The sequence below is a fragment of the Cucurbita maxima genome, unplaced genomic scaffold (genome assembly GCF_002738345.1).
Source record: "Cucurbita maxima cultivar Rimu unplaced genomic scaffold, Cmax_1.0 Cma_Scf00003, whole genome shotgun sequence".
In the NCBI taxonomy this organism is placed as follows: domain Eukaryota; kingdom Viridiplantae; phylum Streptophyta; class Magnoliopsida; order Cucurbitales; family Cucurbitaceae; genus Cucurbita; species Cucurbita maxima.
In genome coordinates, this window is record NW_019272019.1 from 5,787,888 (window position 1) to 5,810,083 (window position 22,196).

The 22,196-nt window shown below is 38.6% G+C and overlaps 4 protein-coding genes across 12 annotated transcripts in view; 2 read left to right on the forward strand and 2 right to left on the reverse strand.

Annotated features, from left to right (window-relative positions):
• Nucleotides 1-3,244, forward strand: part of LOC111477254 (rho GTPase-activating protein gacZ-like) — a 5,016-nt gene extending 1,772 nt beyond the window's left edge. For 2 of the 4 annotated variants that reach the window (XM_023121309.1, XM_023121310.1), the window contains 4 exons: nucleotides 269-696; nucleotides 1,531-1,906; nucleotides 2,869-2,946; nucleotides 3,032-3,244. In XM_023121309.1, the coding sequence (XP_022977077.1) occupies nucleotides 284-696; nucleotides 1,531-1,906; nucleotides 2,869-2,946; nucleotides 3,032-3,082 (918 nt within the window). In that variant the 5' untranslated portion in view covers nucleotides 269-283 and the 3' untranslated portion in view covers nucleotides 3,083-3,244. The other 2 variants (XM_023121311.1, XM_023121313.1) reach the window with 2 other exon arrangements.
• A 2,375-nt stretch (nucleotides 3,245-5,619) lies between these two features.
• LOC111477233 lies at nucleotides 5,620-7,882 on the reverse strand. Its single transcript, XM_023121277.1, has 2 exons — nucleotides 6,872-7,882; nucleotides 5,620-6,365 (listed from the first exon to the last, which is right to left on the reverse strand). Exons 1-2 carry the CDS (start codon nucleotides 7,391-7,393, stop codon nucleotides 5,727-5,729), a joined length of 1,161 nt encoding a protein of 386 aa, XP_022977045.1. The 5' UTR covers nucleotides 7,394-7,882; the 3' UTR covers nucleotides 5,620-5,726.
• Nucleotides 7,883-10,299: 2,417 nt separating this feature from the next.
• LOC111477245 (zinc finger CCCH domain-containing protein 20-like) lies at nucleotides 10,300-11,784 on the reverse strand. Its single transcript, XM_023121296.1, has one exon. The coding sequence runs from the start codon at nucleotides 11,706-11,708 to the stop codon at nucleotides 10,659-10,661; it is 1,050 nt and encodes a 349-aa protein (XP_022977064.1). The 5' UTR covers nucleotides 11,709-11,784; the 3' UTR covers nucleotides 10,300-10,658.
• Nucleotides 11,785-14,758: 2,974 nt separating this feature from the next.
• LOC111477180 (endo-1,4-beta-xylanase A-like) lies at nucleotides 14,759-20,603 on the forward strand. Of its 6 annotated transcripts, none has more exons than XM_023121202.1 (10): nucleotides 14,759-14,874; nucleotides 15,377-15,539; nucleotides 15,668-16,452; nucleotides 16,556-16,612; nucleotides 16,791-17,158; nucleotides 17,249-17,408; nucleotides 17,652-17,995; nucleotides 18,085-18,262; nucleotides 18,365-18,901; nucleotides 19,198-20,603. In XM_023121202.1, exons 3-10 carry the CDS (start codon nucleotides 16,369-16,371, stop codon nucleotides 20,299-20,301), a joined length of 2,832 nt encoding a protein of 943 aa, XP_022976970.1. In that variant the 5' UTR covers nucleotides 14,759-14,874; nucleotides 15,377-15,539; nucleotides 15,668-16,368; the 3' UTR covers nucleotides 20,302-20,603. The 6 variants fall into 6 exon arrangements, with proteins under 6 accessions (XP_022976970.1, XP_022976969.1, XP_022976972.1 ...); XM_023121201.1 differs by having other exon boundaries at nucleotides 14,769-14,874; nucleotides 15,355-15,539; XM_023121203.1 differs by lacking the exon at nucleotides 14,759-14,874 and having other exon boundaries at nucleotides 14,883-15,539; nucleotides 19,198-20,324; nucleotides 20,356-20,603.
• Nucleotides 20,604-22,196: the final 1,593 nt, after the last annotated feature.

Here is a 22,196-nt window from a genome sequence, read left to right on the forward strand (position 1 = left end):
TTTTTTTTTTTTTTTTTTTTTTTTTTTTCCTTTTCTTTTTCCCAAGCCCTATCAATTATGAGTTATCTGAACTTGGAAATAGCCGGACGCTCATCTTGTTTACCTGTTTTGTTGTTGAGTTTCTTTTTCTTTTTATTATTTAGCCCATGTGGGTGTTGGATGCAAAATCCATCACAATCTCTCCATCCATTTCCCTCTTCGCTTACTTTTGGAGATTAACCATGGTTTATCATCGAAACTAACTTGGGTTAGCTTAGCTCCATTACAGTTATTTAAGAGCCTGATGGAAAGGGATCCACTGAGAAACAATAATAGCTACGGCACCGCCAATAACAAAGTGGACACATCGGGGAGAGGCGGCGGAGGAGGAGCCGAAGCGTCGTTGCTATTGAGGTCCAGTTGCGATGCCACAAGACAGACTGCACCATCGTACTTCGTTTTGCAGTGGGGAAACCGGAAGCGGCTTAGATGCATGAAGGTCCAAGGCAGCAGAGACAAAACCGACCCCGCCGCTCCGGCTCACCGGACCACCGCCCGGGTCGACCGTCGAGTTGTAAGAGCCGACAAAGACTCCCCGAACCGGACCAGCATCACCCATTCTCCTGCCAGTCACAGTAATATCAGCAATGGGTATTTGAATCTACGGCAAAGAGCCTCATCGCCTCAGCTCCCCCCTCCTCACCAGCGAATTCTCAGGTACTTGCTTCCCCCATTTGTTTAAACAATTCAAATATATGCTAATCTATAGTAGTGGATGATGTCTGATTACTTGAACTATGAGTGGAGTTCTTTATAGTTCTTTTACTTGTTTTTTTTTTTTTTTAGAACATGGTTTGGTTGGTTTACTTGTAGATGAATTAAGGACGAAATTATGAATAAAATATTAGAATTTGCAATTTGAAGTAAAGAGAAAGTGTAAGGAGGGAAGGTGCATTAAAGTGATGCGGAAATTGAAGAAGGTAGGGAAGATGGTTTGTGAATGATGAGCCAATGGGGCATTTTTTTGGTGGGCAACTCTGTGTTGGCATAAGCTTTTTGTAGCGACCAATGGGAGCCGTGGGATCATTAATTTGGGATTAGGGAAGGGTGGTGGTCCCCACACACACGCCCTCACGTCGTCGTCACACGTAATCTTAACCATCCTGAAAGAACCTGTTAATCGGACGGCAACGAAGAAGCCACATCCTTCCCATCCCCATCTTCTTACTTTTCATTAAAGAAAAGAAATTTAAGAGAGAGCATCATCCTGAGAGAAACAAAGAAAGAAATCAAGAAAATCCAAACCCAAAAAACCCCCCCTCCCCACATTCGCTTTACCTGTTCTCACCGATTTTAAAGATCCCTTCCCCAAGGTCAATTTTGGAATTTTACCTCCCTTCTAAATCATCCCTCCCACGAGTTTCTGTTTTCACTTTTTTCTTTTTCAAAATCTTCACTGCTTTCCTTCCGGTTTATCATTTACGATAATACTCCTACTTAAAACGCCTTTTCCTTTTTTTCCTTTTTTGTTCTGTTTTTTTTATTAATTAGGAACTCAGAGACGGCGGGGGCGATGAGAGGAAACGGCAACGCCGGTGTTAGGGGAATTGCCTCACCGGACAGGGTGGCGCACGATAGAAGAGGAAGCAACAACAACCACCATCATCACTCCAACAACAACAACAGCCATCACCACCATGACAATAACAACAAATCAGCTGCCACATCGGACACGGCGCACGATAGTAAAAAGGGCGGGTCTTCATCCGGTGGCAGTGGCGAGGCAGTCGTCCCCCAAGTGTGGCCGCCAAAATTCGCTATTGCTTTGACGAACAAAGAGAAAGAGGAGGATTTCTTGGCCATCAAGGGCTCCAAGTTGCCCCAGAGACCCAAGAAACGAGCCAAGGTTATCCAACGCACCGTCAACGTAAGCCTCCCTTTCTCATCCTCTTTTAACTATCAATTCATTATCTTTTGTTTCTTTTAGTTTGCTTTTTGTGTGGCCTAGGAAGTGATCTTACTTAAAATTAAGAGAGAAAAGAAAAATGAAAGCGTAGGAATTTATTCATAGAAGTCCTCCCTGGGATGCTACAAAACAACACTGAAGCTTTCACGGGCTGCGTTTGGGTCACATTCTTGTATGGGATAGGACAGGGTGTACGGTAATTTTCAGGTTGGCTGCTGTGTTGTTGTTTGTATCGCTCTCCTTGTCTTCTCGGCATTCTCGACATATGTCTGGGTAGAACCAAAACAAAAAAGGGAACAATTTTGGTAAAAAGCATGTCTCATTGTTTTACTATATAAAGAAAATAATTAATATTTATCTGGGGTTCTTTAATTAAGTGAATCAAAAAAATTGAAGATAAATCTAAAACCGACTAAGGAAGCTCAGACATCCTTGTTTGGGGGATAAAGTAAGGTTTGTTTGATGACTTCGGGCAAGTATAAATATTAGTAAATTGGGCAGAACAAAAGGGGTTAGTAGAGAGTAATTACTTGGGGAGGTTTAGTTTAATAAATTGTACTAATTATAATTAATAGAATAATAAAGAGGATGGTCCGATGGAAATGGAGGTGCATTGGATGCCAATTGATTACCAACATGTGTACGGTGATGATTGGGTGGGGGTTATCGGACTGCAAATGAATGGCCCCCCTAACTTTTGTAAAGAAGGTGCTTTTTTAGATTGGGCCCCGAAGCAGTTGACTGATGAACCCCACCTCCAAACCATTATTATTTCACTTGATGATGCATAGTATATTGTGTTATTAAATGTGGGTGGCATTATTTTATTTGGGATGGGGTGTTCGTTTGCTTTATTCCATTGAAATATAGGTACTATGTGTTGTAGTATTAACCATGGGGTTGGACGTTGGTTATGATTGCAGCTGGTGAGTCCGGGGTCTTGGCTATCTGATCTGACTCTCGAGCGGTATGAAGTTCGGGAGAAGAAGATTTCTAAGAAGGTGACTCTCTAGCTAATAATTTGTTGTGGTTGATTCGATTTGATTAATGGAGATTTATGATTAATGGTTTGATCATTGATGGCAGAGGCCGAGAGGATTGAAGGCAATGGGTAACATGGAGTCGGATTCAGAGTGAAACGAGTGAGTATCCTTTGGGGATGCCATTAATGTACAAACTCTATGGATTCCCTTTTTAAAAATGGTTAGCCAGATTGAAAGGGCAGAGCAGAGAAAGTAGGCAATTCTTTTTTGTTCATTTCCTCTCTTGTTTTATTCATTCATTCATCCTTCTTGAAAATGGCTTCGTTTCACAGTTTTATGGGTGAGTGGAATATGCCAATTGAATAATCTAACAAAGAGGGGTTTTAAACTTTAAAAGCTTTAAGATAGAGAAGAGAAGAAGTTTGTATGATGTTCTCTTGTTTGGGTGAAATTGTTTCGAAGAGAGTTTTTTACACAGCCAGAATCGAGTTTGGGTTGAAGATAATAGTTATATTGGTTTGATCTTGGTGCAAATGAACCGGGTTCACAATCCAATGAAACGAGTTCATTATATTTAGTTTTGTATACTTCAAACTTTAACCCTAGAAATTTAAGCTCAACTTAGATTCCGACCATCAGTTCAAAAGGGGTGTATACAAATAGTAACTACATTTCCCGTGGATCTTCGATAAAAGTAAAAACAAAAGTAAACTGTGAAATATATATTATCAGATTTTTTTTTTTTTTAAAAAAGGTATATATAAATGAAGTGATAATGGACCCTTTGAAAATCGCAGAGGCATATTTGGCGTCGGCTGCACAAGCAGCCAACGGAAGGAAACCCACAGACAAACCGCGTGATTCGTTCAAAATATCCCATGCTACGTGGCCACGTGTTAATGGATACTTCTCTCTATCGATTCCACGCGTATCCCGAAGCACATGGCCAGGCCGTCCCTTCGGCTCTTAATTGAAATTGAACTCATATTTCCAAGAATGTGCAACGATTAATCACGTTGCTCATAACAGTTTTCGATCTATATAATCCCCTCTACTAAGATTACTTTTAGATAGCGCCTTCTAGCTGTCCCATTGATAATGAGAGTCTACCATAGATTCATAGAACCCAGCATTATGATTCAATTCTATTCTAGACGACGACGGATTGGTTCATAACACCTGGCCCCTAATTGTTTTGCCGGAATTTCCAATTTAACTTCTGAAGTTGTAATCAGCCAGAAATTGTTAAGACAGTCTCGTTTGGACAGGATGGTTTGGCAACAGGAAACGGAACCACTAGGCTTCATTACGCTCTCCGATTACGTATAATCAGCAATATAAATATTAAGCAATTCCGATCGAAGAAAATAATAACAAGAGAAGTGAAAATAAAATGGAGACTAACAATACCACGAAAGGGAGTAGAAAATTGAAATAACTTATTTACTCAAATAATGTCGATATAAAAAATAACAATGATGAGATAACACACAATGAATACATGAATACAAACCAGCAGTATCTAATTAAATCTAATCTCAACACCGAAGAGCATGTCCTATACACTCAATATATTAGTCAATCAAACCCTCAATAATCGAGCATCAGTATCGAATCCATGGATAAAGTCCCAAAAAGCGTACGAAATATCAATGTGAGCTTCAAGCCTTGAGTGCAGATCCAAAGACGAGAGCGACGAAAGCACCAACGCAAGCGAAGCTCAACGACGGGACGACAGAGGTAGCCGGAGAAGCCGGTGCAGGAGCAGGGGACTCAGCAGATTGTGCAACTGCAACGGAGAAGACGGTGAACAGGACGGCTACAAGAGCCATGAATGAAGTCTTAGAGACGGCGGCCATTGCTCCGAAAATTTCTAGGGTTAAGAGAAAACCGAAGAAAATTGAGAGACTTGAAAATGCCTGATGAAATGGAACTTCGACAATGGAAAAGAGCGGTGGGGTTGTGTTTATATAGAGAAAGAGGACAGCTAAAAACGAGTGGAGGAGAGAGCATCGGGCAGGACGGGCAGATGCCCGTGTTACAAGCTGGCCATTGGTTGAGTGACAGCTCATTTTCCTCATATTGGTTGATCACCCACCCTCCAAATTCCACAATTTCGGTTTAGCTAAATTAACGACGGAGGGCATCTGCGTCAAAACACGCGCTTGAGAATACGCGTGGAAAAGTGGGCGTAAATGTTGAACCAAATAAAACGAAGGGGATTTTCCATTCTGTTGGGGCCCACAGCACCAAACAATAATTTACTGCCAAACCAATGGAAATGAGACGCGTGGCAGTGCTGAGATTTTTGAATGGCTCTGTTTCCAGAACCTTCCTTCGTTTCAAAGTTTCTAATAAAATATGTTAATTACTAAAGCCTGTAAATTATAGGGACCTAGCTAGACGTGTTTACCTGGGCCATGATTATGATATTTTAGGACCAAATGGTTTGAAGATTATGGAGGCTCCTTGATGGTCCATGACAGCCTCAAAAGTCACGAACAGTTGGAAATTGAATATTAGTCTTTAAAATAAAATAAGCAAAGAAACAAAGATCAATTTCCCCATCGCTTTCTTTTGAATTGAAACAACGAGCATCATCCCTTCCATACCTGCAAGCATCTTCTTTCTTTTATTCATTCATTCCAAATCCTCTCTGCAACAAAGATGTTACATTTTGCATTACATCTACTTTCTTTTGTGTTCCAACTCCAAAAGAGTGTGTTTTTCTGCATTGATCGAAACTCGACTTAGCTCACTCCCTGCTCCTCTACTCTGCTAATGTAACCTGTTAGTCTTCAATATCCCAACACTTCTGATGCTAAACGTAGCAACGGCTGCAACGAACTCGGCGCAAATTTTCTTGCAAACAGAGAGCAGATGGAGGAGGCTTTGTCGTTGTAACTGCAGATCCGACCGTCTACGACATCTCTTAGCAACTCTTCGGTTATGTCCTGTCGTCCAAACGTGGCGGGGTGAGCGCCTCCTCTTGACCAATCCACCCATGTGATGCTTCTGTTGGCTATAACGTGACTAGCTTCTATTGTGAGCATTGTCGGGAAATAATGCTCGTCGACGTAGCATGGCGGTCGACAGAACTCTTCAAACTTCTCATAAAATTTGGTGTCTTGCACTATGTTGATTGCAAGCTTGCGGTTCACTTCGAACCACTGTGAGCCTTTACGCCATTCTGTGATGTTCACCTCTGGTGCCATGTCATCCCTGTATCGCCCTCTCCCGTAAGGACCAAGGTCATCAAACGAACCCACAAAGCTATATTTGGATTTCTTCAAGTAGTTGTATGTCACACTGAAGTTGTAGAGGGGAATGCATGATTCCGAGAGGAGAATGAACCATTCGTTGTTCACATCGAGCAACGCATTGGCTAGGAGTCGTTTCTCCGCATCACATATACTCATTCTTCCCCATTCTGCTACCTGCCACAAAGAATCAACAGATATTCCTAAATGTATATCATCAAAAACATGGTGGGTTAACTTGAGCAGAGGATGAACACAGATTACAAAGCTGCAATTTCTTAGACAGCCATTCAAGGATTGAAACATTCTTAGCCATACGATTTCGTTTCGACACAGAAATTTCCAAGGTGTTGATCAAATTCATCAACAACTTTTCCTGTTCATTGTGAAACCTGGTTAAAAACAGTTTCATCTGTTCAAGCCAACAAACATATACTATACCGTTCTAATGCCAATCACAAGCCCATTAAAGCATCATTCAAGCCACTTAACATGTTAAGAACAAGGGAACGGAGCTAAAATCATGAACAGTTCAAAGAACAAGGTGGCACCACAAAATGATTCTCAAAACAGCTCATAAGTCAATGATTGTTTCAGCAAAACCCGTTATAAATGCAATCAAAGTTCAGTTGAAACAGTTCATGGGTGGCACTAGCTAACAACAGGATGAAACCAAAACATACCTGGCTAGGAATTTGTCTTCCATGAAATGCAGAAGCACGAGAAATATTGGCTTTGAACGATGGCAACGAGTGAACGTAAATTGAAAAGAGGCGTTGATGTCCGCTCAGAAATCTGTCCCAAAGTGGGGCAAGTGGCAATGGACCTTTAGTCAAGAACATAAAAGCAATTTTCGGAACTCTTTCAAAAGGGTAGTTCTTAATCCGAGGTGAAAACGATGCTCTCCAAAACAACTCCTCGTCGGTCATTGAGTGCATCAAATCCCCCGGAGCCTTAATCCACTGACCTAAACTAATATTCGATTCCCTCAAACAGGGAAGAAAATTGGACTTAACCGTCGTCACTGCACTTTCAATCCCAAAATGGCGGATCGTATACAAACTAAGAACCGAAAACGCAACACAAAGAACCAAAAACGACATGAATAGCTGAAGTAACCTCAACGGCAACGGCTTAGGTTGGTTTATCCGGCTCATATGTGCAGGGTCTTTCCCTTCCTCCAGTAGCAGAACTTTCGACTGCATCTCGATCACAATCAAAATCACCGATCTCAGATAAGCACCGCTCCCCTTCAAATCCACGCCGCTGATCGGCTTAGAATCCTAATTTGGCGAGGAAATCGGGAAATCGCTGAACTATTGAAATCTCTAAACGCTGAAAAAGATTTTTACAAAGTTCAAGAACGTTTCAACACCGGCAATTCGAAAAGTCCATGGCGGGTTTTAAAGAAAACCCCACTCGAAAGGGATGATCAAAGTGATGAAAACCAGTTGCAGAATTTGGCGGTCAATCGAAGAACAAGAAGAAGTATCGCGTTGAGTTGGAAGTGGACGTTGTGAGAGTGGAGAAATTGAAGAAGGAACAGTGATCTGAGAAATTTGAAGAACGTGTTTGGCAGAATTTGCGCCCACACAGATTGGGAGGAATGCCGCCTCTCGATTACACCTACGGCTCTCTGTCGCTTTTAATGGAATTTTTTGTATGCGCCAACTCCACCCTACTTTTCTGTTTTATTCCCTTCCGAAGAATTTTCTTGAGATTTAAAGTTTATTTTATTATTATTATAAATTAGATTTTTTTTTTTTTATTTTGAGTTTTATTCATTTATTGTTGGTTGTTTTTAGACACTTTTAAGGGATTTTAGTTAGCTCTACCTCAAATTATCCAATATGCTCGATACTATCTTCTTAACAGAAATAACGATAACACTTATAAATACTATATAAAAATTAAATTATTTAACTAAATACTCACGTGTCAATTAATTAATAAATATTATTTATACCATAGCCTAAGAAACATACAAATAATTAAAACAAGAGACAAAAAAAAGACTTATATTTAAAGATTGCTGTACATAAAGATGTTCATGGGTCAAGAAGGTGTCGGGAATGACGAGATTCTTCATTTAAAATTAATATTTATTAATGAAGATAAATAGAGAAAAAGAAATCCAAATTCTGAAAATATACATGGCAATGGGACAAATTAAAACGGCGTCGTTGCTTTCTTCCCAAACTCTTATTCATGGGCCTGATAGTTCGGCCCAATACTCTACCTGCGTAGGCCCAAGGTATCATCGGGCTTTGAAAAGGCCCAAACACGTTTGAAGCCTTAAATTGAAAGGCCTTACTTACCCTACCATGTTTGGATTTATACAGAAATAGAAATATTTATCTATAATTTAAATTAAAAAAAATTAAAAGCAGGTAGGAATCTCTACTAATTGGTGACAAACCTTGGCTTTTAAGAGAATTTTGCCAGACCCTCGGTTGGTGTTGGTTCTTGAATTGTCGACTTTTTAGAGAACCATATTCTTGGTTTGGCTCGTGCCAGTCTCCAAATAATCTAAAATCAGGTGAAAGAGAAAGAACGAGACAAACACCGAACGTCATAATTAAAAAATGAATAAAATTTAAATAAGAAAACATATTAGTCCTCTACAATTTTCCTTCATCATTTTTAACTTTTTCCATATTTATAATATGATCAAACCTATCTTAACCGTGCAATGCGTGTGCCTCGATTTTCAAAAAAGTCCAAATCAACGAATACTTTTTCTCCATAATCGAAAGGAATTTTATATGAATTTGAATTATTGAGGATTCTAATAGAACGGAACGAAAAAAATCTGATTTAAAATGGAAAAAAAAGTTTGAAAATAATAACACACGCAAATGCAATAAATTAGAAAGCTTTTGTAATAATTTGACAAATATCGAGACTTATGCAATTATTTATTCGTCACGCGGCTACCGATAAAAGAAAATTTTATTTCCATAAATATAGTAATAATTTAGAAAATTATTTATTATATCTACATCACTCTTTACATTAATACCCCTAAATATTTTTTATCAAGATTTTTACGCTATTTGTCATTTAAATAGAAAAGGGTTATATCCTAATTTCGTGCTTATTTTCAAAGCTTTTGAAATTATCATACTTTCGTCTTGAAATATTGAACCATTCAATTTAAACGTATGATTCTATCCCTTCTAATAAGTACGTTTTTCCAAAAAGATTTAGATTTTAGTAGAATTTTGATTTTTATATTTGGGTTTGTTTATCAAAATAATATACTTAAATTAATAAAAGTCCTTACAACATACTCATAATAAACTTTTAAATTTTTTAATTAGAAAAAAAAAAAAGTTGATTAATATTTTATTTCAAAAATTCTTTCAACATCAACCCGGTTTAAAAAATAATTTTGAATTTTCAAACATTTTATTAATACTCTTAAATTTAAATTTTAATATATATATTTATTTATATTATTATTACCCCTCTTAAAAAAACACTCATAAACTTCCAAATATAATATTAAAAAATTAGAAATAATCTATAACACGTCAATATATTTTTTTACTTATTTTTGTAAAGGTAAGTAATAGTATTTATAAAAGTTTGCGGGTATTATTTAAATATATTATTAATAATAAAAGTATTTTAATTTTTTTAATTTAAAAATAAAGTAAATTTATATATATTAAAATGTAGGGGTTGAGGTAGCAAATAAAATAGATGGGGAAATGAGACTGTGTGGTTGTTGCGTGAAAATAACATTGGGCTAAGAGGGAGGCCCACATATAAATATTGTCTTATAAAGACGTGTAGTGGACGGGATTGTTTGGTTACGGGATTACGTATATCCTTTTAAATCCACTCCCATTCCGTAAAGTAGAGGATCCAGATATTCATAACCGGATCGGGTTTCACCCTGTTCCCGTTACACAACAATTCCCCTTTCATACAATAATAATTGAGCATTGTCTTTATGTGGAAGCAATAGAGGGAAGTAGATATTATATTATGAGGGCCCACCGAAGCTGAAGTTGACCAAATCTTGTCGTCTTCAAATCTTTAGAGATTGCGGATTATACAATTTAAGCAGCTAAAAAGGAGCGGCAGCTTCCACCACAACATCACATTAAAAAACAAATATTTTTTTTAAGATAAGGACGGCCATAATTTCCATGTCACGAACCTTATCTGTAATTAATGGTGAGATGCCGCTGACAACAAGATTTACATTTTTTTTACTGAAAATCCCAAAATATTGTTACATTTCAAAATTAAATCAAACCCCACCCCCATCCTACACCCTTCTTACGTACCTTTATTCCGGCAGCCATAAAAATTTCGTATTTTCAGATGTACAACAAAAACAGAGTAATTTAACCCAAAAAAGAACATGAAAAACTGTGAAAATTGCGCAAATTCACCACCAACGTTTGTATTCACAGACATAACCCGACAGGCCGCCGATGAGTAAGTTTAGGAACTTTACATTAATAGCTCCGAGACCCATCCGACATCGGGTGTCGACGTCGAATCCGCCGCCTCTTTCACGGAGTTGTCTTTGCTGAGTTTTGCATACATTTTGGCTCTCAGGTCTCTCCCTGATTCCACTCTCTCCATTGCGGGTTCTTCCTCGTAACTCTTCCCCCACAATTCGTACTTTCCGGTCGTCGGAGTTGACGGTAGGCTATAGAAACCAGAGCCGGAGGGAGAGCGCAGATTTTGTCCTAATTGAATCCCCCAATGAGGGGTTGCCTTTGATTTCCCTATTTTAAGATGAGACGAAGCCAGTTTAGTCATTGAATTAAATGACCCACCGCCGAGTTGGGGGCAATTCGGCGACATAGGGGGAGAATCCGACGGTGGAGAGACCGGCGGCATTGATATAATTGAAGTGGGTGAGGTCACAAGTGAGCCTTTGGCGAAATAGGAATCGAATGCGAGTGAAATTCGAGGGGACCCATCTACTGAATCGGCCGAAACCGGAGTTCTCGGGCTCTGCTGTGGCAGAACCCGGAGCTGTTCCGGCAAATGGGCGAAAAAACAGACACGGCGGCGGCAGGCCAGTCCGTCTTTACAAGGCTGAGTCCTATACCGAGCTGGATGGAGCCAACACTCGAAAATCCCATGAGCGAGATCGCAAGAATCCCCTTTTTTGCAATTTCCTTTCCGAAACTCGGGACAGGCCGTGCCGGAGTAATGATACTTCCTCGGATCTCGTCGGCGAGCCTTCTCGCCGGGATGGGCGTACGGACACTCTGTCCAATCGTGCGATCTCCCACGTGCACATCTCCGGATTTTGAACTCGAACATACGGAAATGGTCGCAGGAAAATCCATCCACCGCTTCTTCCGCCGCGGTGGAATCCGCCGCCGAGGGCAGATAACGGTGAATGGCGGAAAAGGAGTCGATAAATGAGTCGAGGCCACCGTGAATGAAGACCGGCGAGGAAATTCCGATGCTATGGTGGTCTTCGTGTGGGTCCCAGGGGGGAACTTGAATGGCTTGAGTGAATCTAGATTGTTCGCCGATCATGTTTCAGCTGACTGAGTGTATGAAGAAAAGGATCGAGTGGGGACTTATAAATGATAAACCCATGGAAAGAGCGGAGTAGGTTTTTAACCGTGGATGGGTTAGCGACTTGGGTGGTTCGGTTAGAATATTAATGTCAGAGAAAACGTCAATACTACAATACTGCCCCCACTCTTTATTTCATCATTTTTATTATAAAATAGTATATAGTCCCATCCCATATTCATTTTTGGCTTCGGTACGAAATTCAACCTTGTTCGGTCACACACATAATTCGTACGTGCATGTTTAATCGTGTGCAACACAATCACGTTCCATTTTATTTTTCATCTCAGTTCCCAACAACACAATTCATGCGTCGTGATGTCGTCCCATGTCTCAGGACATATTGACCATCTAGGCTGGCTCAAACACATCTATTGGGAACTAGCCCATATGTCAATCGTCTCATCAGGACATCCCAACCATTCATCCATCCAAATTCTTTCAAACATCGGACTTTTTTGTGTCCATGATAAACCATTTACAACATATGTTTTAAATAGCAGGTGCATAATTTTACTTCCAACACATGGGCTAGGGAACAATACCGGCACACCCATGTCATCCGATATTGTCTTTGAAAGACCCTTTTTAAATAAAGACACATAAGATGCATACCCAGACTGTGACACACGTCATAGGATATCTGGTTTAGGCTACATAGCTTAGGAGAGATAGAAAGTGAATAAAAATAGCCTTTTCTTTCCTAATCTTTAATAAGCATGATTAGTAGACATATATAACGACAAAAGTGTTATGTACGCATATGGTCACGGATATAAAATTAAAATTTAATTGCTAATTAAATTGTTAATCTAAAAATTAAGAAAGGCTTCTTGGGAGGTCTTTAATATGAGTAGTTGAGTAGGTGTATAAAAGAATGGGTAGGTAAAAATAATTAATATTTACCGGACGTGAGGGAGGGGGTGTTGTTCCGGCACTAATAACCTATTATCTACATTTAGCCTTCATAAATCCCACATTTAATTCCCATTAATCAATTTTCCCCCAATCAAAAGTAATTACGTTCCTTTGGTTTGGAATTAAACAGCCAGCCCTACAAAAAAATCGTACCTTTTTTTATTATTCATTTATATGCTTCATAAACACCAATTTAATTCATTTTACCTACTCATTTTTACTTTTATTATATGCTTCGGAATCTTATTATTATATCACATGATTTAATTTTAGTTTAAAATTCCTATACACTACAAATATTTTACCTACTCATTTTTACTTTTATGAAATATTTTTTTAATATATTATTATAATTTCAATTTAAATAATCATTCAATGGTACCCGTGTGGATCTAGATGAAGTTCTATCCAATAAGATATGATTGTGTGTGCACACTCATACAGTAGTAAAGTTTTTAAATTCATGTGTTTTGACTTTTTGGAGCATAAGTACTAATAGTCAATGTCACGAATTAATAATTTTTGTTTAATAAATTGAGATGGCGACAAATCAATTTTAAATATAATAAGGGTTGTTCTTTTTCTGTGTGTTAAATTTAAATGAATTACTAGATCATATATAAAACATAAAATAAAAGCAATGTTTATCCGAAATCAGTCACACGTTTACATTAGGTAATAAAGATTTGACCCAATTATATTTACCATTTTCTAAATTATTCTTGTGGCGATCTTATCCATTAATCTTGTTGCTTTTTTGGTACTATTATTATATAATAAATCATTAATTTTTTTCTTCTTTTTGGCAAGTGTATGATTTATTGGAAGATTACTACAACTTGGTTAAAAAAAGATTAAAATAATAATAGAAAATAAATAAATAAATAAAATCCCTCTCTTGTGTTTCATCTTACAGTTTTGAAACGCGTATACTAGGGATAGATTTAAATACGTTTCATTTTTCTCTCAAATATTAAAAATTTCATTAAAATTAATGGCTTCAGGAAGACTTTTCCCTAAATTTGATTAAAAAAATAGTTATATTTTTTTTTAAATAATATTTATCTAAACTAAAAATTTATTACATTTTGAAATGAAAATGATAGTGATTAACTTGTATTTTTGTATTTAATTTCATTGTTACTCGACAAATATTTGATACAAAGTGAAATATCATAAATAAGTCGGTACTAAAAAAATTATTAAAAATAGTGACATACTTGAGATGGCTTAAAGAAATATTATCTCCTTTGATAACTTTAATAAAAGAATGTCACTTGTATTTTTATATTATAATGAGCACTCTGTCGGATTTTTTAGGTAGGATTTAACTCTGTGAACTGCATATTATATTCTGAATTTTAAACTAATTTTATTATTAAATACAATTTTGGTGATATAATATTTATAAATCATATATATCCTGTCTTCCCTTTTTCAATTGATTTTTCTTTTTTTAATTTTAAAATTGCAAGTTGCCAACAAGAATAAACGGGTCTCTTGTACGAGGAAGATTGACAAGAATCTTTTAAGGTTTTTAGTGCGAAATATTATTGTTTATTTATATAAGATATATTTTTTTGATTTTTTAATAAATATTTTAAGCGGATATATTACTATATAAACAAATCAAGAAAGCAGTTATTATGGATAGGTACAGTTTTCCGGGGTCCGTGTTTTGCGGGCGTTGTGCTCTGTGCTTCGCGCTAAATGACAATTGCCGAAGCGGATATTGTGATATTGAATAATCATCGATTTTAACTCTCCACTTTCATCCATTATTTAATTATATGAAAATTTTGACTTTTCATTAAATTTGCGAGTTTTTTTTTATTTAAATAAAAAAACTATTAACACTCGGTTCTGAACCCGGTTCGGATTGGGCCCAAATCCGTTGTCTTTCCACTTCTCGCGAAATGCAGCCCAACCAAACAATGTCAGTGGGCTTGGGCTTGGGCTTGGGCCTGTATTTGAACTTAATTCATTTGAATTCGTTTACGGCCCATAAGCCTGCAATTGAAAAATTCACATCAAATTTATTTTCATATTTAAAAAAAAAAACGATTTTTATGCAATTTCCATTTGGGTTACAGAATATACAATCAACAAAATTTCGCGGGTTTTCAACTCGTTGGCGAGCGAACGAGTGGGTTCTCTAAGGGGTTTTCTGCGGCCTCTCCTCAGATTCTCTTCATTTTCATTTCAGGTAATCAGTAGCGCGCTATGTCTAATCGCAATTCGTTTTTGCATTTCGTTTCTGGGGGAGTATAGATCGTTATCGCCTCCTTGTTTAGATTTTCGATATTTCAAAATCGTCATGTTTATTGTTATTCCATTCAATTCTTTCTAAACTGACACGATCTTGATTCACACCGAATCGTGTCCAAATCTGATTCAGCATGGCCTGGGGCTCTTCTGCAAGTGTCTAACACGCGTTTGTTGCTCGACTAGATAGTCAGTTTTCGCCGTTCTCTACTGTATAATCTATTGCAATTTTCGTATATGGAACTTTTTAAACATAGCCTTGCATTGATATTTATTGGCATGTTTCTGATTTGTATTCATTGAAAGCCATTGGTCTTTTGAATTAAGGTTTCTGCGTGGTTATCTTTTAAGCCGAGTCTATGATTTCAATCGTTAGTTTCACTTGTTGCGAGATAATGATGCTAGTGAATGAAGTTTACAGGTTTCGCTCTGGTGTCTGTTAGGTTTTTTTAATTCGTGGAAGAAAGCAATGGATCGCATCACCTTAGAACAATTGAATTCGGAGGTTCCTTCCCATTGACTTTTAGTGCAAATTCCCTGCGAGCGTTTAAATATGCTTGGATTTGATTGGTTCTTGTACTGGAAATCTGCCAGAAAATCCCATAGGTAATTTGCCGAGTGTTCCCCAGAAATTAAAACCAGAAATTGTTTTTCCATTTGGGTTGGCGTTCTGAGGCAATGCTTTCAAATCTGGTTCAATATTGTAGTCGGACTTATGTTTTCATTCCCACTAGGAAGTAAGGCGCAGAGCTAACGAAGGAAATATCAACTCATCTGGAAAAATGGCGCTGCGATCTGGTTGTATGTACTCTGAAATTGAGTCTCAAATGTGGAGGCACAATCGAGCAGTTGCTTTGGCAGATTTAGGCTTTGTAATTTTTTGTCGTGAAAGACAGTTTTTTGTTGGGAATGAGGACTCCAAATAGCTTGAGGCTATGAGCATCAAATAGGGAAACCCAAATCTTATTTGTTTCTCAAGGCAAATTTGTGGACAACGAGAATCTGGGCGAATAGTGTTCAAAAGTCACATCCGCTGTCCTCTTACATCTAATATAAGCATTTGAAAACCCCGCTTCACCAAACTGCAATTTCCATAGATGTCTGTACTATCATATTTCTTTTAAGCAAGTTCTTCTGATAATCAAATCGCACAAGAAAGAAAGCAAGAGATAGGCTTTTACTGGAATTGGGAAACACAGAACAGTCCTGACGCTTCTATTTCAATTCAAGCATACTGGGGCACTAGTGCCTAATCTGCAAGACAAAGCAAAATATGGAAACTCTTTTGAGAATATTCAAATCGGGATTTCTTGACGGAAGCTAATTGCAGCAGATTGATCATTTGTTTAATGAGAAGGGACTTCCATTGTTTTTTTAGTTGGATGTCTTGGCTTTCCTTAGATTTTACTCGTAAATCTAATTGCAGTTCATATAAATGAGGAGGGCATGTGCCTGCTGCTTCACAAGCCAATCTCCGGACATCAATCATCAGAATCCTAACAGTGACAAGCCTTCTCAGGTGCCATTCACCCTTCCCAAGAAATTCTATTTCTCTATTACTTATTATACTGTGTCTTATTTAGTTTCCTTATAAAATTGGTTTTGCATTTGGATCCGGCTAGAGCTTTGTTGTGACCCAGAACAGCACCCAGACGAACAACGCCAGTGAAGCTTCAGGGGTACTGATTTGTTTCATCATTTTTACAATTGTCCTTTTCCAGGCTGGGATCGTTTATATAATCTGATATGTCATAGTGATGTTTCTGATCAAAGGGATTTCTGTGAACTCTGATTTTGACTAGAATCTATTTATCTAGACGGTTTCTTTTATCAATATAACCCATATTTTTATGACAGGCAATGGAAGAACACCCAGCCAAACTAAGTCCTCCACGTGCTGCTAATATCTTACTGAATCATGACTTCTCAATGGGACTGCAATATTGGCACACCAATTGCTGTAATGGCTATGTAACTTTGGCCGAGTCAAATTACCATGATGAATTATCCATCAATTCAGATGCAAAGTATGCTGTTGTTACAGATCGAAACGAATGCTGGCAGGGACTGGAACAGGAAATCACTAACAACATTTCCCCTGGTATTACTTATTCAGTTTCAGCAAGTGTTGGGGTATCAGGATCTCTTCAAGGATCTGCTGATGTCGTAGCAACTTTAAAGCTACTATACAAAGATTCTACTACAAACTATTTGTGCATTGGAAGGTAACTAACTTTATTGTCACGTCTCCATCATTTTTCCTTGAGAAGAGAATATGTGGACTTAGAAAACTAATAGATAAAAAGTGCATGTAGAACTTCTGTGTTGAAAGAGAAGTGGGAGAAGTTGGAGGGGACATTCTCCTTGTCAACCATGCCGGACCATGTTGTATTCTATTTGGAAGGGCCTTCTCCGGGTATTGATTTGCTCATACAGTCAGTTGAGATTACCTGTACTGGTCTAAATGAATTGGAGGTAATTGTATTTCTTGTTGCTAATCTCGTTCTTCTCTGATTTATTAAGAGAATTATTTTCAGAAATCCCATTGTCTACCTACCCTCTTGTCCAATCCACATCCACAACTTCAATGGAATTTAACGTCTATTGTTCTTATATGGATCGTTGTCATTCAAAATAATGCCTTCTTTTCTTCAGCAAAAATCGAGTTTTTGGTTGATTTTAACTTAACTCTCTCTTCATGACCATCTATCCGAGAAGACGGGAAATGCCAATGCTCGTAATGGGAATCTTATTCTGAACCCAAATTTTAATGATGACCCTAAAAATTGGTCTGGAAGAGGATGCAAGATTGCTCTGCACGATTCAATGTGTAATGGAAAAGTTCTCCCACAGTCTGGGAAGTTTTTTGCCTCTGCAACTGAACGCACACAGAGCTGGAACGGGATTCAGCAGGAGATCACAGGAAGGGTGCATCGAAAGCTTGCTTATGATGTTGCTGCTGTTGTTCGTGTATCTGGCAACAATATCACCACTACTGATGTACGGGCTACTTTATGGGTGCAATCACCAAATTCTCGTGAACAATATATCGGAATTGCCAAGTTAGTCTTTCCTTTTATCTTTTTCCACCTTGATATAAAGAAACTTGTACAGTTTATGAACAAACTGATAAGCGATTGATTTGGTGAAGTGTGCAGGCAACAGACAAGGATTGGGTACAACTAAAGGGGAAGTTTCTCTTAAATGCTTCCCCATCAAAGGTTGTCATCTATATTGAAGGTCCACCTTCGGGGGTCGATATTCTCATTGATAGTCTTGTTGTCAAGCATGCACAAAAGACTCATCCTTCACCCAGACTTCGTATTGAGGTGCTTGAATGAGCAATTGCAAATCGATTTTAGGAGTTTCCGGACTTGCTTTATTGTATGAGTTTATAGAGTGACTTATTGTTCTTTGTTTCTATTGTGCAGAATTCAGCCCATGGAGTCAATATCATTGAGAACAGCAATCTAAGTAGTAGCACCAATGGATGGTTTCCCCTTGGAAGTTGTACACTAAGCGTTGGAACAGGGTCACCACATATTATTCCTCCTATGGCCAGAGACTCCCTTGGCCCTTCCGAACGTCTAAGTGGTCGCTTCATTCTCGTGACGAATCGCACACAAACTTGGATGGGTCCCGGTCAGATGATAACCGATAAGGTGAAACTCTTTCTCACATATCAAGTGTCTGCTTGGGTCAAGATTGGCTCTGGAGCAACTGGTGCACAAAATGTCAATGTTGCTCTCGGAGTGGATAACCAATGGGTCAATGGAGGGCAAGTCGAGATCAGTGATGATCGATGGCATGAAATTGGTGGTTCCTTTAGGATTGAAAAGAAAGCAGCAAAGATAATGGTTTATATACAAGGCCCTGCTCCAAGTGTCGACTTAATGGTTGCTGGTCTTCAAATTTTCCCAGTTGATCGCCATGCAAGGTTAAGATATTTGAGATCGCAGACAGATAAGGTAAAATTTAGAGAGTGATGCACCACACAGAGTCACGTAGAGGAAGAAATTATAAAATATTGATTCCTTAAGAATGAAATCCATCATCTTGGTACAACATTCTTAGCGTGAAGTACTATACTCTTCGTAAATCAAACTTTATGGTAAATGCTTATCTAGTTTGATGTGCAATATTAGTTCTTAACATGCCTTAACTCTTCAGGTTTCGTTTTCTGCATCATGACTCGTAACTTTTCTCGTTTCGGCAACTTATTATTGCTGATTGCGCTTTTATTGTTTTAATTGGACTACTTCAGATCCGCAGGCGCGATATCACCCTCAAGTTCTCAGGATCCAGCTCTAGTGGCACATTTATAAAAGTCAGTCAAATGCAGAACAGTTTTCCTTTTGGGACTTGCATTAGTAGAACAAACATTGACCACGAAGATTTTGTCGAGTTTTTCGTCAAGAATTTCAACTGGGCTGTGTTTGGAAATGAGCTCAAGTGGTATTGGACAGAGCCGCAGCAAGCAAACTTCAACTATAAGGATGCTGATGACTTGTTGGATTTCTGCAAGAGACACAACATAGAGACTCGTGGTCACTGCATCTTCTGGGAAGTGCAGAGTGCAGTACAACAATGGATTCAGTCCTTAAACAAGAATGATATGATGGCTGCTGTTCAAAATCGCCTTACAGGCCTATTGACACGCTACAAGGGAAAGTTCAAGCACTATGATGTCAACAATGAGATGTTGCATGGATCGTTCTTTCAAGATCATCTTGGCAAAGATATCCGAGCATTTATGTTTAAGAACGCTAGCAAACTCGATCCATCAGCTCTACTATTCGTGAATGACTATCATGTTGAAGATGGGCGTGATGCGAGATCTTCTCCAGAGAAGTACATAGAGCAAATTCTTCAACTGCAGGAGCAAGGGGCTCCAGTGGGAGGAATTGGGATCCAAGGGCATATTGATAGTCCAGTGGGACCAGTTGTTAGATCTGCTTTAGACAAATTGGGAATTCTAGGCCTTCCAATCTGGTTCACAGAGCTCGACGTGTCGTCCATAAACGAACACATTAGAGCCGATGATTTGGAAGTGATGCTTCGAGAAGCTTTTGCTCATCCAGCAGTAGAAGGTATAATGTTATGGGGATTCTGGGAGCTGTTTATGTGCCGGGACAATTCTCATTTAGTGAATGCAGAAGGCGAGATAAACGAAGCTGGGAAACGATACATGGCTCTGAAACACGAATGGCTTTCGCACACAAGTGGGCAGATTGATGAGAAAAGTGAATTCAAATTTAGAGGGTTTCAGGGGACATATAACGTGGAGATTGTCAATGACTCCAAGATCTCAAAGACATTTGAGGTGGAAAGGGGAGATACAGCTGTGGTGATATCTATAGATCTGTGAAAAAACCAAACCACTGGTTGTGCTTTAACACAAGAAGAAGTTGCAGTGCAGATATGCTACTTTTCCAAAGATTTGGGGTTATAAAGCAAAGTGTTCCCTTCCCTGGCTGGCTGTACTACGTCTACGTGAGTTCCAATCTGTATTTTCCCCCCCTTCAAAACTATAAAATACACGTGTTTTGTTTACACGTTGGATGACAGCATCCTTAAAACCTTTAAATACTGGGCCCAATTAAGGTAGAAGTAGTGGGCCTGAGTGAGCTATATAGGCCCAGGAGAATGCAGAAAATGGTATGTTGCATGAAAGAAATAAATAAATGTTGGATGGATGGATTGGGGACCGAAATGGTGAATTTACTGGGAAAAGGCCCACAGTCATTAAATAAGAGGGGTTTAGATACGAAGTATGAATGAAAAAAAGAGAGTAAAATTAGACCGTTGGTAGCAGAAGAAGATGGAGGATTAGAAAAGGAGGCGGGCCCCATAGACCACCATCAAATCAAGCTGATAGGGTCCCACCATCTACGACAAAACTTTCTCTCTCCCCCTCTGTTTCTCTCTCTCTAAAGAAAGAAGACGATGGGGGATGGGACCCAGAAAGAGTCTCATCGTTGTCCCTAAATACCTGGTTTAGGTGGAGCCCACGTCCCACATGGGTGTAGAGAGAGAGAGAGAGAGAGAGAGCTGGAGATGTGGAAGAAGGATGAGGTTCTTGTGTGCTCTTCCTCTCTTCCTTGCTTCAGATTCAGATTGAGTTTACGTTTGACATGATGGGGGATGGGGCTTTGGGTCCCACGCCTATTGAAAAGTTCAAACAACGAACCCTTTTTTTCTTTTCTTTTCTTTTTTTTTTTTTTCTGGGAGGGTTGAGAGAGAAAGTGGAAGTGACAGTGGTGGAGTTGCAGAAGGGGGGGGNGGGGGGGGGGGGGGGGGGGGGGGGGGGGGGGGGGGGGGGGGGGGGGGGGGGGGGGGGGGGGGGGGGGGGGGGGGGGGGGGGGGGGGGGGGGGGGGGGGGGGGAGAGAGAGAGAGAGGTAGCTGTTTGTGGTGGATTTGGCGAAACAGCCCCCGCGGTGTTCTCGCGCGCCATTTCCCCCTCTTCTTAACACTGACACCTCCACCCACTCTCACGTTTATGCTCTTTTTTAGTCTTACCCTTTATATTCCTCCTTTTTCTTATCTATGAATATGGGAGTTATTAGGACTCGTTGGCCTTTATATTTCCTCCCTCAACCTCTTCCATTTCAAAAGTTTAATCAAATTAGAATTTGAATTCAAAGGATGAGACACTGATATTAGATCTACATAGTTGTTAGGAGTCATTACAAGGTCTCTGGTGTAGTTGTACTTCAAGAGACACAATTCAAGCTCATCCAAATATACGTGCTTGTCGTATATAGCCTAAATTGAACCATGCAAGAGTCCGAGCTCAATCACATAGTTTAGACCACACGACATCAAAAAAAAAAAAAAAAAAAAATCTTTTGAGTACAAACATTCAAATATGCCCATACGGCAAACATATTCTTCCTTACTAAAGTTAGTCAACATTTCTCTTTATGGTAAAGAAAATTCTTACCAATCTTAGCTCAACACTAACCCACAAATGTAACATTAATTAGTTTTCAAGTGAAAACAGTAGTAAAGTTGTTATACTTACAAAACTAATCTTCATTTTTCTTTTTGCTGTGTTTATTAATTATTATAATCCTTTTAAGTACAAATTCTATCATCTTTTTGAATTTTCATTATTTTTAATGATATACGATATCCTTTAAAATGAGGTATCGAATAAAGATCATCAAATTAAATTTGTTTTTTATATTATGGTTAACCCTTCTATCTCTAAACATGGCTTTTTCAAATTTGTTTTCATTTTCAACAACATAGGCATAGGC

Bases quoted from the DNA above. Each gene is read 5' to 3' on its own strand.
- LOC111477180 (XM_023121202.1), top strand. From the start codon at position 16,369: ATGAGGAGGGCATGTGCCTGCTGCTTCACAAGCCAATCTCCGGACATC. The intron at 17,159-17,248 runs GTAACTAACTTT...AAGTGCATGTAG, and splicing joins AACTATTTGTGCATTGGAAG to AACTTCTGTGTTGAAAGAGA. The intron at 18,902-19,197 runs GTAAAATTTAGA...GGACTACTTCAG, and splicing joins TGAGATCGCAGACAGATAAG to ATCCGCAGGCGCGATATCAC.
- LOC111477245 (XM_023121296.1), bottom strand. From the start codon at position 11,708: ATGATCGGCGAACAATCTAGATTCACTCAAGCCATTCAAGTTCCCCCC.
- LOC111477233 (XM_023121277.1), bottom strand. From the start codon at position 7,393: ATGCAGTCGAAAGTTCTGCTACTGGAGGAAGGGAAAGACCCTGCACAT. The intron at 6,366-6,871 runs GTATGTTTTGGT...TCTTTGTGGCAG, and splicing joins GAAGACAAATTCCTAGCCAG to GTAGCAGAATGGGGAAGAAT.